Source organism: Anomaloglossus baeobatrachus, chromosome 2 (genome assembly GCF_048569485.1).
Source record: "Anomaloglossus baeobatrachus isolate aAnoBae1 chromosome 2, aAnoBae1.hap1, whole genome shotgun sequence".
In the NCBI taxonomy this organism is placed as follows: domain Eukaryota; kingdom Metazoa; phylum Chordata; class Amphibia; order Anura; family Aromobatidae; genus Anomaloglossus; species Anomaloglossus baeobatrachus.
In genome coordinates this window covers 334,835,742-334,854,425 of record NC_134354.1, presented here as the reverse complement: position 1 = coordinate 334,854,425, position 18,684 = coordinate 334,835,742, and the positions used below count along the sequence as shown (strand labels likewise).

Here is an 18,684-nt window from a genome sequence, read left to right as displayed (position 1 = left end):
TTTTTTAAAAAACCCTCTTTCTCCAATTTATTAACACCTCAAGCACCCCTGCACATCCAATGTAATTCACACAAAGTCACATGCTCTGCTAAATCCGAGGTCGCAGTGGACGGTCACATTAGAAAACCGCTTACTGCCAACTGTAGAAAACTCTAATGGAGCCGCAGCTGTGAGCAGTGATATCACTGAGTTCATCTGAGGTCACAGCTGGAGGCCTCCACGTTACACCAGCTGTGATCTCAGGTGAACTGACCTCTGGTGAACTTCTTGAACTCAGTGATCTCAGCCCAGGTGAAGTCATTTTTTCGACAGGATATGCAGTTTTGGTTCAGAAATGTCTGAGCCCAAATACTCAATGTGCACACTTTGAGTTTGCCTGAGGTCACAGCTGGGGCACTGTTGGAACCAACAGCTGTGACCTCAGGCAAACTCAATGAACTCACCTTAGGTGAACTCAGGGAACTCAATGCCGGAATACTGGAAAAGGCAATGTGTGCACATTGAGTATTTGGGCTCAATTGATGCAATTTTGGTGCAATATTTTGGCAGGAGATACAGATTTGGTACAGAAATTTGTTACAGACATTTGGCAAAAAACTGCACCAAAAATCGCATGCGTGCACCCAAATACTCAATGTACACACATTGCTTAATCTGGTAAGTTCAATGACTTCACCTGAGGTCACAGCTGGGGTTCCCACAATAGGACCTGAAGTGAGCTGACCAGAGGTGAACTCATTGAATTCAGTGACTTCACCTCATTGAATTCAGCGACCAATACCACATACATTTTGATGTTGTTTCGATGTATTACTTTGCCAGGAGATGTAGATTTGGTTCGGAAATGTCTGCAAGCAAATACTCAATGTGCACAAATTGCCTAATCCAGTAATTCGACATTGAGTTCAATGCTTTACCCGGGCTGAGGTCATTGAGTTTAATGAGTTCTCCAGAGGTCAGTTCACCTGCCGTCAGGTAAACTCAGTGATGTCACCGCTCACAGTTGTGGCTCCATTTGCGTTTTCTGCAGTTTGCAGTAAGCAGTTTTCTAATGTGAACGTCCACTGTGACCTTAGATTTTGCAGAGCATGGAACTGTGTGTGAATTACATTGAATGTGCAGGGGTGGTTTAAGGGGGTTAATACATTGGAGAAAGAGGGTGTTTTTTTAAATGAAAAAATGGCTTTTTTGTGTTTTCTGTTAATTTCTTTTTACTTCCAGAGTCAGTAATGGGGGTCCCATAGACCCCTCCCCATTACTAACCTCGGGCTTGATGGCAGTTGTGATTTTTTGACAATTCACACCTGTCATTAACCTCTTGTATTACCCTGATTGCCACCGCACTAAGAATGCGCACCAGGATGAACTGGGCAAAGAGCCGGAATTGGTGCATCTAATGGATGCAACAATTCTGGGGTGGCTGTGGGCTGCTATTTTTAGGATGGGGTTGCCAAATAACCATGGGTTTCCCCAGCCTGAGAATCCCAGCTCCAGCCGTCTGCTTTATCTTGGCTGGGTATCAAACTGGGGAGGGGGAACCACATGCCAGTTTTTAAAATTATTTATTAAATCATTTAAAAAAATGCAGAAAATTGGTGAAGTTTTATATCCAAATGGGTGGATACCTATATTTGCTTTATCAGAGACCTGTCAATCTACGAGCGACTAAGGTGAACTCAGTGATGTAACCACTCACAGCTGCGGCTCTGTCAGTGTATCCCTGATGCCGCAGTGGGTGGTCATGTATTCTAATGTGACCATGCACTGCGATATCAGATGTAGCAGATATGGGATCGTTGTGGGACCTTGTGTGGATTATGTCGGACCTGCAGGGGTGTTTTGTGGGTTAATAAATCGGAGAAAGAGAGTGTTTGTTTGTTTTTTTTAATAAAGGATTTTTCCGTGTGCTTTGTATTTATTTCTTTTGACTTACACAGTTAGTAATGAGGTGGTCTCATAGATCCCTCCCTGTTACTAACCTTGGACTTGATGGCAGCTGTGATTTTCTTGACAAATCACATCTGTCATTAACCCATTATATTACCCTTATTGCCACCGCACCAGGGCAATCAAGATGAGTTGGGTAAAGCGCCAGTATTCTGCATCTAATGGATTCAACAATTCCAGGGTGGCTGCGGGTTCAGTTCGAAGGCTGGGAAGAGGACAATAACCATGGGCCTCCCCAACTTGAGAATACCAGGCCACAGCTGTCCACCTCATCTTTACTTGAGTATTGAACCTGGGAAGGACTGAACGTCTTTTTTAAAAATTATTTAAATATTTTTTTTAAAAAGCCGCATGGGGTCCAGGTACATTAAAAATATAGCATTAAGGCAAAAACGGATGCATTTCGGACATAAAACTGTGCTTAGTCATGGTATTGATACCATGCAATATCTTAAGTGGTACTAATAAATTTGTAAAGCTTTATATCCAAATGGCTGAATCCCTTCATCTGCTTTGTCTGCATCTAAAGCCAAGGAGGGGATTTTATTTTCTGGCCAAGGGTTTTCACAGTGAATCTACATGAACTGATGAACTTTGTACTTTGTGCTTATCTGACAATTCTCTGCCAGTTTGTGTAAAACAAAAGACTTATCAATCTAAAGGTACCATCACACATAACGAGATCGCTAGCGAGATCGCAGCTGAGTCACGGGTTCTGTGACGCAGTAGCGATCCCGTTAGCGATCTTGTTATGTGTGACACCTACCAGCGATCAGGCCCCTGCTGTGAGATCGCTAGTCGTTGCAGAATGGTCCAGGCCATTTTCTTCAAAGGCAATGTCCTGCTGGGCAGGACACATCGCTGTGTTTGACACTGTGTGACAGGGTCACAGTGACTGCTGAGATCGTTATACAGGTCGCTACTGCGACCTGTATCGTTCCTGCATCGTTGGTAAGGTCTTACCGTGTGACATCTCAACAGCGACCTCCCAGCGACTTACCTATCAGGTCGCATCGTTTTCGGGATCGCTGGTAAGTCGTTGTGTGTGACTGGGGCTTAATCGAAGAATTTGAGGGCATACCTCCCAAATTTTGAGGAACAGAAAAAGGGACAAATTTTGTGGTGCACAGCATGCCGCGGCGCATTTTGACCATGTCCTTAGCCAGACCCAAAGCCACACCCATTTGGCAGTGAGGTACTGTACATTCAGCAGATGCTGTTCATTTGCTAATAGTCATAGCAGCCAGAACTGTCTCATCTTTATGGAGCTTCACTATTTGATTTTTTGCATCTGAAAGGCTGTGTTCACACGTTGCACAAAATATGTGTCTGCACCAAACTAAACAATAACAATCTTCTATTGTTATTGCATTTTTTCTGCATCTTTTATACCTTTTCCCCATAATTTCAAGTGGTTTTGGTGCAGATGTGACGCTGTGTTTAAAGTGTTTTTATTGTACACAAAAGCTTTGACTCTGCACTTAATAAAGTATCTGCAGTTTTTTCCATGCATTTTTTTAGGCTCCACATAGAAGTCTCTAGAGAAAAAAACACCAAAACCGCAGTATTCAGCAATGTCTTTTCATGAAATCACATCCACTTTGATAGGACGGTTAAACACAGCAAAATATACTGTATGTGCAAAAAAACAGCAGAAAAAAATGGAACGTTTACACTACATCTGAGCATTGACTAAATGTCGCAGCAAAGTGGATGTGATTGCATGAAATCTCTACCCTGAACTTCTAAAGATGCTGCTGAACTGTGTTATTTTAGCCCTTTATTTTTCTGTGTTGGCTTCTTTGTAAAGCCTGAAAAAAAACGCAAAAAAAACCATGCCATTGCATTTTTAATCACAGACTCAAACCATTAAAAACCAGGATTCACGTGTGGAACAAACATGTATCACATATTGGGGAAAACACAGAAAACATGTAATAATTGTCGTGGGCGGGAAGGGCGCTGCGCTCACCACGCTCGGGTCCGGCGCTGCTGCTGCTCGGTGGCTCAAGTGGCGCTCCTCGCCGGCGAGTGAAAGGGTGGTTTGGTTTGGGGATTTGGTCCGTGACGCCACCCATGGTTTGTGGTGAGGTTGGGGCACCACCGCTGCTGGTGACGGGGATCCCGGGAGCGATGGCAGGGAGCAGCTGGGATGTTGTTTCCCGTGGGTAGGGGTTGGTTGTCCCGGGGCCCGGTGAGGTGAGGCGGGGAGGGTGCAGTTGGTGAGGTGCAGGGTCGCGGGGGCAGTGCGGTGCCGGATGGCATGGTGGTACTCACTCAGCCAAAAACGGATGCAGAGTCTCTGGTAAAAAAAATGGCTGGATGGACGGATCCTGCAGCCGGCTGCTGTGGTTTCTCCCGGACGGTTTGTGGTGGCTGCCTTTCCCTGCACCTTTTGTGTAACTTCGGTCCCAATGGCTTCCCACCGGTAACCCGCTCCCCAGCGTGGATATATGCCGGAGTAGCCCTTTTGCCCGCAGGCTCTGGCCCTGGGAACTCTAGCTGTGGCGGTAGCTGTATTTCCCTTTCACTGTTTGGACGATTGCCTTCAATCGGGTCTTGGCTGTTTGGAAACCCCTGGGGTTCCAGTCACTAACGGATTTGACCTGTTTAACGGTGACTTCAAGCCTGGTTGGGGTCCGCAAGCCCTGCCGGTTTGTGCTGGCTTCACTTTGCTCCCCGGTTCGGTACCGGCGGGCCACCGCCCGTCCCCGGTCCTACGGTTCCGCGTTGATCTGCCTCTCCTGCAGACGGCCACCACCGTCTGCCAACCTTGCTCTTGGTGCCCGTGCCACGTACCCGGACACGGTCAGTCTGCTCCTCTACTACCACTTTACTCCTCACTCTTTGACCTCCCTTACTCAACTGCCTTCCTTTCCCGCCTCCAGGACTGTGAACTCCTCAGTGGGTAGGGCCAACCGCCTGGCTCCACCCCACCTGGTGTGGACATCAGCCCCTGGAGGGAGGCAACAAGGATTTGGTGTCTGGCTGATGTGCCTATCTCAGGGTGTGGGGTGTGTTGTTGCAGTACCTGTGACGACCTGGCTAGTCCAGGGCGCCACATAATCACAGAAGATTTCTATTGCTTTGCATGGCGCAGAAACCTTGAGAAAAATTGCAGCATTTACGCTATGTGTGATCACGGCCTCAGTAATACATTTTTATTACGTTTTTTATGGGTTTAATTGAGAAAAATAATCAATAATGCCATGTTTTTATGACATATACCAATCCCCATATATAATCTGATTGCTGTGTTTTGCGATTTGTTATGATTACAGGGACATCAAATATGACTTTATTCACGGTGGTATGACCCCCACCTCTGAAGGAGGCCCTTTTCGTGAGCTACCTTCAGTGGCTCTTCGCTTTCCTTTTATGGACCTGTTCGGTTTTCGGTGGCCCCTGTGGATTCTTCTCCCTATCTACCCCTCTCTCTTTTCTCAATTTCTGTTTGAATGTGCTTGGTTTGAGTCTCAGAAAGGGACTAAAAAATGATGTTTTTGGAATTATTTCTCATTATTTTATAGTAGTTTTATAGGAACAAAATATCTGACCATTTCTTCACCTCTAGGAACAGAGATGTACAAGTACATCTTAATAAATTATAATGACATCAAAAAGTTAAAATTTATTTCAGTTAATCAATACAAGCATGAATTACTGCACCAATGTGGCATAGCATAAAGGTGATCAGCCTGTGGGACTACTGAGGTGTTATGGAAGCCCAGGTTGCTTTGATAGCAGCCTTCAGCTCGTCTTCATTGTTGGGTCTAATGTCTCTCATCTTCTTCTTGACAATACCCCATAGATTCTTAATGGGGTTTCGGTCAGGCGGGTTCGCTGGCCAATCAAGTACATTGATAGTGTGGTTATTAAACCAGGTATTGGTACTTTTGGTCGTGTGGACAGGTGCCAGGTCCTGCTGGAAAATTAAAATTTCCATCCTCAAAAAGCTTGTCAGCAAAGGGAACCATGAAGTGCTCTAAAATTTCCTGGTAGATAGCTGCGCTGACTTTCGTCTTGATAAAACACAGTGGATCTACACCAGCAGATGACATGGCTCCCCAAACCATCACTGCTTATGGAGACTTCACACTAGACCTCCAGAAGCTTGGATTGCGGCCTCTCCACTTTTCCTCCAGACTCTGGGACCTTGATTTCCAAATGAAATGCAAAATTTACATTCATCTGAAAACAACACCTTGGACCACTGAGCAACAGTCCAGTTCTTTTTCTCCTTGGCTCAGGTAAGACGCTTCTGGTGTTGTCTATCGGTCACGAGTGGCTTGACACAACGAATGCGACACTTGTAGCCCATGACCTGGATATGTCTGTGTGTGTTGGCTGCTGAAGCACTAACTCCAGCAGCAGTCCACTCCTTGTGAATCTCCCCAATTTTTTGAATGGGCTTTTCTTAATCTTATCAAGGCTGTGGTTATCCTGGTTTGTTGTGCAACTTTTTCTACCACACTTTTTCCTTCCACTCAACTTTCCATTCATTTGGTTGAACACGGCACTCTGTGAACAGCCAGCTTCTTTAGCAATGACCTTTTGTGGCTTAAGCTCCTTGTGGAGTGTGTCAATGACTGCCTTCTGGACATTGTCAAGTCAACAGTCTTCCTCATGATTGTGTAGCCTACTGAACTAGTCTAAAGGTACCGTCACACTAAGCGACGCTCCAGCGATCCCACCAGCAACCTGACCTGGCAGGGATCACTGGAGCGTCGCTACACGGGTTGCTGGTGAGCTGTCACACAGGTAGATCTCACCAGCAACCAGTGACCAGCCCCCAGCCAGCAGCGACGAGTGGAAGCGATGCTGCGCTTGGTAACTAAGGTAAATATCGGGTAACCAACCCGATATTTACCTTGGTTACCAGCCCACACCGCTTAGCGCTGGCTCCCTGCACTCCTAGCCAGAGTACACATCGGGTTAATTACCCGATGTGTAGTATGGCTATGTGTGCAGGGAGCAGGGAGCCGGCACTGACAGCGTGAGAGCAGCGGACGCTGGTAACGAAGGTAAATATCGGGTAACCAAGGAAAGGGCTTCTTGGTTACCTGATATTTACATTGGTTACCAGCGTCCACAGAAGCCGGCTCCCTGCTCACTGCACATTCAGTTGTTGCTCTCTCGCTGTCACACACAGCGATCTGTGCTTCACAGCGGGAGAGCAACAACTAAAAAATGGTCCAGTACATTCAGCAACAACCAGCGACCTCACAGCAGGGGCCAGGTTGTTGCTGGATGTCACACACAGCAACATCGCTAGCAAGTCGTGCCTCAGCAGCGATGTTGCAAGCGATGTTGCTTAGTGTGATGTGGCCTTTAGGGACCATTTGAAACGCTTAGGAAGCCTTTGCAGGTGTTTTGTGGTAATTATTCTAATTTTCTGAGATAATGACTTTAGGGTTTTCATTAGCTCTAAGCCATAATCAACAACATTAACAGAAATAAACAATTGAAATAGATCATTCTGTTTGTAATGACTCTATATAATATATGCATTTCCCTTTGTGTATTGAATTACTGAAATAAATTAACTTTTTGATGATATTCTAATTTATTGAGATGCAGTTGTATGTAGCTGAATAATTTGCTTCTCGGTTCTCTGTCTGCACTAGAGGTCAAGATTACCAAATCCTCCTACACCTCATAGTACAGACAGTGGTTTGATGGTAGAGCTACTGCCTGTGAACAAAGAGTTCATAGTTCTTGTCCTGGGGAAACCAGAGCAGAGGAGAATTTAATGTATGCACTGCAATGAGAAGAGAAGTTGGGACAAGATATGTGAATAGTTGGACAGTACTGCTGAATCTGGGATGATTGGAAGCTATGGAATAAGAATCCATCCACCCACTCATCCATTGGAACTGCCTCTTTTATAAACTATGTTTTCTCTGAAAAATCAGAGCCTTTGAGAATAAAGCATAAAGATGTCTGCATTGATATGTGTTCCTTGCTTTAAATTACATTTTTTTAAAGCATCTTTAGATGCATTACTGATCTAAATATATAGAACGTAATAATTTGTTTTCACAACTGTCCCTAATCTTCAGATTTTAGCACAGTCCTGGGTCCCCGTTATTCCATTGGTGTTAGCGCATCATCAGTGCTACGTGTGTGTGAAGGTTCTAGGTGTCTGGTTAAATTCAATAACTCAGCTAGCCCCTTTTTTTACTATGTATCTGATGTGACAGAGAAGGGGGCTGGCTTAGCTGTTGAAAGAATCTAAACTGAGCCTTTGAACCCTATACCACTTGTTTCAATCTTGTGTTTAAGATCAATGAAAGGAAATGGCATCTACAGAGAACTCTCCTGCAATGACCAATATATATTTCTTTATTAAACAATTCACTTGCCTGGTTATAAGTACAGTTCTTCTTCTTACACTTGTCACATTGTAGTAAGTCTGTCTGAGTGCCTCCTGTCTTTGCCATCTGATGTTCTCTGATAGCTTCTTGAGTCAGTGTGTTCCTAAGTTCTTTCAACTCATCACTTGCCATTTCCTATCATAAAAGAACAACCAGACAACCAAAACATTTGGCATAATTTATTAGTTTCCAAAACCACATGATGCTAATTACAACTTGACATAAACTCTGTTCACACTACTGTCATGGCTCAATTTTTCCCATGACTTGGGAATCATACAGTATTGTATTGTCATTATATTGCTGTTATTATATTGTTGCTATGCAATAAGGTTTTCCTTTTTTAGAAGGTTGTCTTCCATTTTTCCATGTAGTTGCTCTGATGTCAGTAACCTCTCCCCTCTTCACCATGTTATGTTTGTCAGCCATCTTGCTAACATCATATGTATGAATCGCTGGCTCAGGATTGTCTTTTTTACTTACTGTACTGTGCAAAATACAAGAATTCAACTGAAAAATAAAACCCTTCTTCTGGAATCTTCATACTATCTGACAAATTCTCCGCATGTAAGTAGTGGTATATGAGACAGCCTCAGAAATGGTGTCTCAAGCGCCCTACACTTGTAGGTCAACTAGGACTGTGTGAAGCTCCAGCTGTGACCCCAAATAAACTGAATTACATCACTGCTCATCACTGCTGCTCAATCTCTGCCTGAAGCTCACAGCAGGAGGTCATGTTCTATGCCTGCTCGCTGTGACTTCAATAATGTAGCAGAGCTGGAATCGTCATGGGATCATATGGATTATGTCAGTTTTACGTCAGACTTGGGTGTTTTGGGGGTTAATAAAAGGGTGAAAGAGGGTGTTTTTATTGTATTTTATTTCAAATAAAGGATTTTCTTGTGTTTGTGTTTATTTCTTTTCACTTACAGATTAGTAATAGGGGTCTCATAGACCCTTCCCATTAATAATCTGGGGCTTAATGGCAGCTGTGAGCTGTCATTAACCTGTTATTAGCCCGATTGCCACTGCACCAGGGAAATCGTGATAAACCGGGTAATGCTCTGGGATTCTCAAATCTAATCTATGTAACAATCCTGGGCGATTGCAGGCAGCTATTTTTAGGCTAGGGGTGCCCAATAACCATGAGTCTCCCCAGCCTAAGAACACCAGACCCTAGCTGTCAACTTTATCTTGGCTGGGTATCAACATTGGGGAGATCACATGCCTTTTTTTCTAAATTATTTATTTAAATAATTTAAAAAAATCCGCATGCGGTCCCTCTTGTTTTGATACACAGCCTAGATAAGCTGAGGGCTTCGGGCTGCAGCCTGTAGCAATATGCTTTATCTGTGCTGGGTATTAATATATATGGGGTGTTTACAGAAATGTTTTAATTTATCTTTACACCAATATAGATGCAGACACAGGGCCTCTGATTGAAAGCAGTCAGACAAGCTGCCACTCAGATGGGGGCACATCTGACTGCAACCATACAGACACGCCGGGACTGATGGTGGGTGGAGAAAGCGGGGCATATGCATGAGGTTAATGAGCATCCCCGGAGGTAGCATTACAGCCATGCGGGAGACTAGGTAAGTATAATGCACCTGTTCAAATCCCCTTATCCCTTCTAGCACAATTTTAAAGGACTAGATTTTGATCCCCATAGACTTACATGGGGACCAGCATCCAGCCAGATATCCACAATCAATTCTGGGCTGGACCCATTTTTTGTTTTTTTTTTTGCTTTTGCTTTTTAGCCGGTTAGACGTTAGACCCAACGATCCTGGGTATCTGTGGGGCCACCCATCACTAGTCAGAATAAATCCCACTGACCCATTATGGGTCTCTGAGATTTACTTTATATTTTTTTTTTTAAACTGGATAGCCTGGACCATAACACTAGTGTGAAGATAATATTAAACATACAGTCTATTATAAGAATTAAGTCTCCTTATAAAAGATGATGGAATGTTTTGAAATGTATCTCATTTTGCAATTTTTTCAATTAATTTAAGTAGCAGTGATTTGATCCATGATGAATCTCAATACTACAAAGCCTCCAATTGCACTGAGACACTTGAGATCTCCTAGGACTGTATTCAAACCCTTTCAAGGTCATTGACACTATTAAGGCAGTCTTAAAATAACCTCACCATAGAAACAGATAGTAGTAACAAACAGACCATTTGAAGGAAATCTGTCAGTAAGGATGAGCCCTCCTAAGGCTGGTTTCACATCAGCGGTATTTTGCCACAAAACCGGATCCGTCACAAATGCAGTACAGTTCAATACAGTTAAATGGAATCGTGGCAAGATAAGGTCACATGCGGTCACATGCGCTTGTGACCTTATCTTGCCGTGATTCTATTTAACTGTATTGAACTGTACTGCATTTGTGATGGATCCGGTTATCTGGCAAAATACTGCTGACGTCAAACCAGCTTAAGCCATCTATATGGGCTTGTAGGTCATAGGAAGCTGAATAAAATTATACCTTGATATCTGTGATCTGATGTCATATTCGAGAGAAATTCACATTTTATATGTCAATCAGATGTTCTAGGCAATGGGCCAGACACTGCTCTGAATGAGAATCTGGCTTCAGAGCTTATTATAAATAAAAGGGGGTGTTACAAGTGTTATATGTAATGGCTGCTTTCTGCTCTCCTGATCTCATTGTAGAACTGTGTGTGATTATAACTGATACATCTGCAGAGATTCTTCTGAGTAATTTCAGCTTACAACTTACAGGCAGACAGTGTTGCAATATAGGTGCAATACAGAAGAGCAGTGAGAGTTGCAACAAATGTGTTAATAAGTAGTGAATTGTAAATATTCGGGTTCGTATTATTATGTGTGCTAAGAAATTTGTACTATTCATGCATTCGTCATGCATCACGAACCTAATGCAAGTCAATGGGAAACTCAAATAATTTTTTGGATAACCTTAGAAGTAGATCTGGGAGGGCAGTAAAAATGCTGCAATGGATGGAAACTGCAACAGCATGAGGAAGATAAAAAAAAACCAAGGAGAAAAATTGTAGGAAAAATACCCTGACTATAAATAAATAAATTGCAAGTGCTTAATAACAGGGTACTTAGTATATACATTTTTGCAAAAAGGTAAGAAGCTGTCTCACCTCGTCACGGTGTACCCATCTGAGACAGTCCCTAACCTACTAAAGTTAAAAACATATTCTGTACCTGACTTGTGTCATGTCCAAAACTTCAATATGAATGGTAAAGTGGTCAGCTGGGTCCCAGATTAAATACACAGCAAAAAGTGAGACGCAGGTAATTGTTCAGCCTCAGTATCAGGAGGGCTGCACCCCCAACTTGCATTAACGCAAGATAACAGACAAAAAACACAAAAAAACAAAAAAAAAAACTGAGCTGTAACAAAAGTTCAATAAACATGCAACATTACAAGCATGTGAATTGCAGCCTCAAGACTAGAAAAAAACCAAGGAGAAAAATTGTAGGAAAAATACCCTGACTATAAATAAATAAATTGCAAGTGCTTAATAACAGGGTACTTAGTATATACATTTTTGCAAAAAGGTAAGAAGCTGTCTCACCTCGTCACGGTGTACCCATCTGAGACAGTCCCTAACCTACTAAAGTTAAAAACATATTCTGTACCTGACTTGTGTCATGTCCAAAACTTCAATATGAATGGTAAAGTGATCAGCTGGGTCCCAGATTAAATACACAGCAAAAAGTGAGACGCAGGTAATTGTTCAGCCTCAGTATCAGGAGGGCTGCACCCCCAACTTGCATTAACGCAAGATAACAGACAAAAAACACAAAAAAACTGAGCTGTAACAAAAGTTCAATAAACATGCAACATTACAAGCATGTGAATTGCAGCCTCAAGACTAGAAAAAAACCAAGGAGAAAAATTGTAGGAAAAATACCCTACACCGTGACGAGGTGAGACAGCTTCTTACCTTTTTGCAAAAATGTATATACTAAGTACCCTGTTATTAAGCACTTGCAATTTATTTATTTATAGTCAGGGTATTTTTCCTACAATTTTTCTCCTTGGTTTTTTTCTAGTCTTGAGGCTGCAATTCACATGCTTGTAATGTTGCATGTTTATTGAACTTTTGTTACAGCTCAGTTTTTTTGTGTTTTTTAGCATGAGGAAGATGCAGGAGGCATTTCCGACTCAAACCAGCTGCTTTTTGGTCATAATGTTGTCTATGTACTATGGGGATTAAGGCAGGAAAATTGTACTTACCATGTTTCCCCATGGCTGTCGCACTGCTTCCAAGTCCAATCATAAACCCGTATGACTATTCATTGCTTTCCCAACTCACCCTGTGTAACAGTGCCGATGACTGGTTGCAGTCCTGCTTCCCCCACCTACCCTCTGTGCTAATTGGTTGCCTTCACACTAGTTGTCTGGGTTCTAGAATTGGAGTGTAAAAATAAAAAAATAATTGGAGAAAATGGCATAGGGTCCCCTGTATTTTAATGTCCTGTGCAGATAAAGCAGACAGCTGTAGGCTGCAGCCTCCTGCTGTGTGTGTTATATTTACTGTGTACCAAAATATGAGGGACCCCAGAGCGTATTTTTTTAATTATTTAAATACATCATTTTAAAAAACGATGTGTGCCCCCCCAATTTTGATACCTAGCCAAGATAAAGCAGACAGCTGGGGGCTGGTATTTTCAGACTGAGGAGGTCTATGGTTATTGGGCCCTAACTAGACTCAAAATAATAGTCTGCACCCATCCCAGAATTGGCACATCCATTAGATTAATCCTGGTGCTTACCTGGCTCATTGCGATTGCCCTGGTGCAGTTGCAATTGGGGTAATATAAGGGGTTAATGACAGCTGTGATTTGTCTATGAGACCCCCATTACTAATCATGTAAGTAAAAAGAAATAAGCACAAAACACAGAGAAAAATCCTACTGTAAGTGCAATCAATCACAGACATGGCAGAGACAGAGGGCGTGGGAAGCAAGTTTAATGATCAGACCTGGAAACAGTGTGACAGCCAGAGGAAACTCGGTAAGTATAATGCTTGTGCTTTAATGACTTCAAGTCATTTTTTTTTCACTGTACCTGCCAATCACAGTAATGCGAGTAGCAAATTTGGCTACAGCATTACTGTGGTTGGTACACATGTTTAGTGGCTGAAAATCAGATGCCAAACACGTGGGGAGGGGACTCGAAACTTACAAGATGAATACCAAAATACTCAACGAATAACAAATATCTTGAATACCTTTATATTTGTGAGAATAACGAATAGTGCCAAATATATTCACTCATGACTATTTATAAGACAAAGTTCAGTTATCCTGTTCTTTGCTAGTTATATGTCTCACACTGGTAATGCCCCTTTCATTAATAATAAGCTCTGGAGGCAGATTCCCATGCAGATCCGTGTACTGCCCATAGTTCTTAAAAGCTCATTAACACATTAGAAAGACCTGGATTTCTCAAGAAAAAGACATCAGATCACAAATATCAATTTATCACTTTAGTCAGCTTCCTATGACTTACATTCCCAAATAGACTACTTAAGAAGCTTGATCTTATGACAGATTCCATTCAAACGGGCCATTACTACCATCCGTTCCTATTATGAGGTCACTTTAACACAAACTCTGCCTTAGTAGTGTCAATGAACTTCAAAGGGTTTGGATACAGCCTAGGAGAGAGTGTCAGAGCAATTGGAAGCTTTGCAGTATTAAGACTCACAATGGATCGAATTGTGATTTTGTTGTACTGCCCCATGATAGCTGGTGCCAGTGGTAGTGACGGTGGTTGTGATGCTGCCAATAAATCCTACATTTCTAGCAATGGTATGAGGATTTTTTGCACTACCCTGTCCTATGCCATTGTCACTTTCTTTTACCAAACATTTTGTACAACATTGCATTCATTTTTTACAATCTTGCGACCCCATATATTCTACCCTTGGACTAGTAAAATAGGTGGGCAAAAACAGGCATGCCTACTGACAGAAGTAAGACGTATAAGGGTTTTCCACTACATTAATACACCTTCTAGATGGGTGAAGGGTTATGGAAAAACAAAACCAAAAAAATGATACTCACCCACCAGAGCAAAGCTCCTCCTCCGTATTCTGGACTATGTTACCGAGATTTTTATTCTGGCAGGGAACAATCAGGAACTACATCAGCCATCCAAGTCAGAAGAGAGATTGTTTCTTCAGACAGAATGTGGAACATTATTTTGTATGGATTTTCAAGTAAAGCAAAGGGTTTTTTTCAATGCTAGTCACATTGCATCACTCATCTTGAGATATTTGAGGCCAAAGAGTAGGGCACTTCTGTGTGTTAGGCCTGTTTCACATGTCAGTGATTCTGGTACTTATGTGCAGTTTTTATATGTACCAAACTCATGGACATACGCAGACCCACTAAAATCAATCAGGAAAGAGGAAAGTCCAGCGCAGTCCATGATTAAGACTGAACGTCGAAACGCGTAGTTCTGTGGGGTCTGTACAATATCCCTGTAATATCCTGCTGACCGCTTTGTATTTTTCTATTTTCATGGATTTACTAAATAAATGTAAATTTTAACTGGATACATTGGACTGCGCTGGACTTTCCTCTTTCCTGATCTTTATCTGGCAGCCTAGCCCTCCGTGCGCGGGTCCTGACAGACAGCGGATTGCAGCAACTCGGTGAGCTGAATTTTTCTCTTTTTTCTTCACTAAAATCAATGAGTCTGCACACATATCAGTGATTTTTCACTGACCGTGTCTTCGTGCAGCGTACACGTGTGTTCATGATTGCCGCACGGAGACAAGTCCATTTTTTTCTGGCATCACTGATGTCCAACACACTTTGGTGTGATCCGTGAAACACGTACCAGAAAACTCGGACATTGAAAATAAAAAAACATTTTTAACTCACCTTCTCCAGCACTGCTTGTCTCCGGCCGCTGCTGTCTGCTGCTTCAGACCCGGCTGCTTATTCTCATGCATATTCATGTCTGCAGGCACAGCCAACCTGGAAGTAGCTTCCGCAGTGGCGGAAGCACAGCAGAGCCAAAGAGTTCAGCACCACGGACAGCAGGAGCGGGGACAAGTGAGATACGTCCATGTGCAATCACAGATAACAGAACACTTATCACGGATTGCACATGGACAACCCATGTGTGTCGTGAATCACAGCACACGGAGAGACATATGCGTTTTTTTACGTCAGTGAAAAACATCTTTGTTTTTCACTGACATGTGAAACAGGCCTTACAGCTATGTGTATTGATATGTCACTTCTTATTACTTGATTTATAGAATATGCTTACCTCAGCTGACATTATTGCTATGTTTTGTGGTGATACCACTCCACAGAGCACGTTACGTCTCAGATTGGGATTCTTTGGATCCTTCAGGTTACTAATTCGACTCCTGATCCTGTTTCTGTACTTCATATCCGTGGCTTTCATTTCTTTGTATATACGTGGGAATGTTAAGTAACATAACCAAATGCATTGTATAACCATATTGCAGAAACAGATAACAACAAATAAAGGAATTAATTCACTAGGATATATTATATGAAGACAGAACTGGCTAGTCTAGTCCTACATCATCCTATTTATGTTCATTTAAAAAAAAAAAAATACTTGATTAAACCCATAAAAGGTAAACTGAGAAATAACGATGCAAATATGTTAGTATGAAGTATTAGTGGAAATAGTATAAATAGTTTAGTAGTTAGCTTACTACCTTAGCATGGCTATTGTCAGAATTGCACAAATCCACGTGACCACAATTAAAGTACATTTATAGGCCTCTAATTTCACATATAAGGCAGAATTCCTTAATACTACAGCCAAATCCATTTAGAAGCACTCACCTTTTAGTGAATGTGACACTTCTTTAGGACTCGTTCAGACCAGCGTATTTTTTTTTTTGTACAATTTTTAAGCACCACTCTAGCAGGTTTTTTCATCGCTGGATTTGTGCTTCTCATCTAATATCCCTGCACTGAGTCTTCTAATCACCCACTGGCATCTTTACCTGTTATCAGTGCTGCTCTGATCAAGCAGCGCTATCTTGTTACTGCAACTTTTGACTGCCGAAAGTCAAAGGTAATGATCATAAGTTCTGGGGGAGATAGAATAAGGCTCTCATAAACTCACAATGAGGTGCATATATATTTGGACACTGACACAAATTTTGTGGTTTTTTTTTACCTGTTTACTGAATTATATTCAAGTTATAGTTATATAATGGACATAAAGTCCTGACTTTTCGCTTTCATTTGAGGGTATCCACATTAAAATTTCATTAAGGGTTTAGTAGGTTCATCTCCTTTACATGTGCCACCCTGGCTTTAAAGGGCCCAAAAGTAATTGGATAATTGCCTCAAAGGCTGTTTTATGTGCAGGTGTGGGCAATTCCTTTGTTATTTAATTATCAATTAAGGACATAAAAGGCCTGAAGTTGATTTGAGATGTGGTGCTTGTATTTTGAAGTGTTTGCTGAGAAGTAAACATACAGTCAAAGGAGCTCTCCAAGCAGGTGAAATAAGCCATCCTTTATCTGTGAAAAAAATAAATAAGAATCCAAGAAATTGCTACCATATCAGGAGTGGTGAAATCTACAGTTTGGTACATCCTGAGAAAGAAAGCACTGGTACCCTCAACAATGCAAAAAGACCAGGACGCCCACGGAAGACAACAGTGGTGTATGATCGCAGTACAATTACCATGGTGAAAAGAAATCCCTTCACAACATCCAACCAAGTGGACAACACTCTCCAGAATGTAGGCGTATCAATATAAAAATCTATCATAAAGAGAAAACTCCATGAAAGAAAATACAGAGGGTTCACTGCACGGTGCAAACCACTCATCAGCCTCAAGAATAAGAAGGCTAGATTGCACTTTGCTAAAAAAATCTTAGACAACCAGCACAATTCTGGTGGAACATTCTTTGGACAGATGAAACCAAATCAACCTCTACCAGAATGATGGGGCTTCCCCCTCCACTACCTGGACCTTTGATACGGCGTTCATATTGGCACCATATATGGGTAAGCACTTACTCCAACTTTAAATTATGGTATATGTCCCTTCTATTATATGTGCCCTGCTGGGCCTTTTTCATTGACTGTTTGGGCCATTCATTGTTACCTTTAAATGTTGAAATTAACTTTCATACACAATATGATGCTGTTGAGGTCCCAGTATGGGACATCTCTGACTCTTCTGTAATCCCAACCATTGTCAGTATTTTATGTCGTTACTTTACATGACAATGCCCTTATCTATTTATTTTTTCTAATAAATATTTATATAACGATTGGGTGCGTGTCTGTCTTTGACTATGCAAGGCCTTATAAAACTCAGTTTTTTCTCTTTTGCCAGAATGATGGAAAGAAAAAAGTATGATGAAGGCATGGTACAGCTCATGATCCAAAGTGTACCCCATCATCTGTAGAACAAGGCAGTGTGGTGGCCGGGCATGCATGGCTGTCAGTGGTACTGGGTCTCTAGTGTTTATTGATGATGTGACATAGGACAGAAGCAGCCAGATGAATTATAGGGTTTACAGAGACATACTCAAATCAAGCCAAACTGATTGGTCAGCGTTTCATCATACAGATGTACAATGACCTGTAAGAGGTTCCGTTATGATACAATGATGCCACTGACAGGACAGATGAGTTTTCCGGAAACAATGATAAAAAAATAAAAAGATTTATTATCAAACTCGCCCCTCTTTGTATGGGGAAGGAAAAGGAACTAATAACATAAGCATTGAATATCAAACAACTCACACAAGAGAACTATGTTTCTAATTTCCTTACCAGGAGAACAGCCACATATTCTTGGTCTCTGAAAAGGGATGTCTTTCCTGGGGCCAATAATGCCACCCCCTTCCCTAAATAGGTCTGGATTTTACTCAGGGTTAGTTCTAAAAGGGAAGCTGCAATATATGTCTTTTCTCCTGGTTCACAATCTTATCCCTATTCCCGATCAATAAACTCCCCGGGATCCCAATATGACCAAACTCAGCTGTACAGCTAAGCAGAATTCAACCCAAATTTACCAACAAGAATAACATATAAAATAAATGACCATATTCAATTCCCATTTAGATGAAATACAAATATTAACAATCTCATTTGATTAACATGCTCTGCGGTAAAATCCAATCCGAGCAGGAGGGTGTCTTGGGGAACTTCACCATAGACTGTGGCCTTTCTGAACTTCGCACCGCGGTATCAACAGTCGTCTCACTGACACTGTCCCATAGAGATCAGTTATTTAGGTTGGGCTAAACACCTAGCTAACCATAGCTAAACTCGTTGGACCGGTCAAGGAGAATTTTAAAATAGAACGAATAACTTG

At 42.0% G+C, this 18,684-nt stretch overlaps 1 protein-coding gene across 2 annotated transcripts in view; it reads right to left on the bottom strand.

Annotated features, from left to right (window-relative positions):
* LOC142291424 (transcription elongation factor A protein 3-like) overlaps positions 1–18,684 on the bottom strand; it is a 219,113-nt gene that overhangs the window by 24,035 nt on the left and 176,394 nt on the right. For both annotated transcript variants that reach the window (XM_075335934.1, XM_075335935.1), the window contains exons 14-15: positions 15,628–15,782; positions 8,313–8,459 (exon numbers count right to left, since the gene is read on the bottom strand). In XM_075335934.1, coding sequence (XP_075192049.1) covers positions 8,313–8,459; positions 15,628–15,782 — 302 coding nt within the window. The remainder of the gene's footprint in view (positions 1–8,312; positions 8,460–15,627; positions 15,783–18,684) is intronic.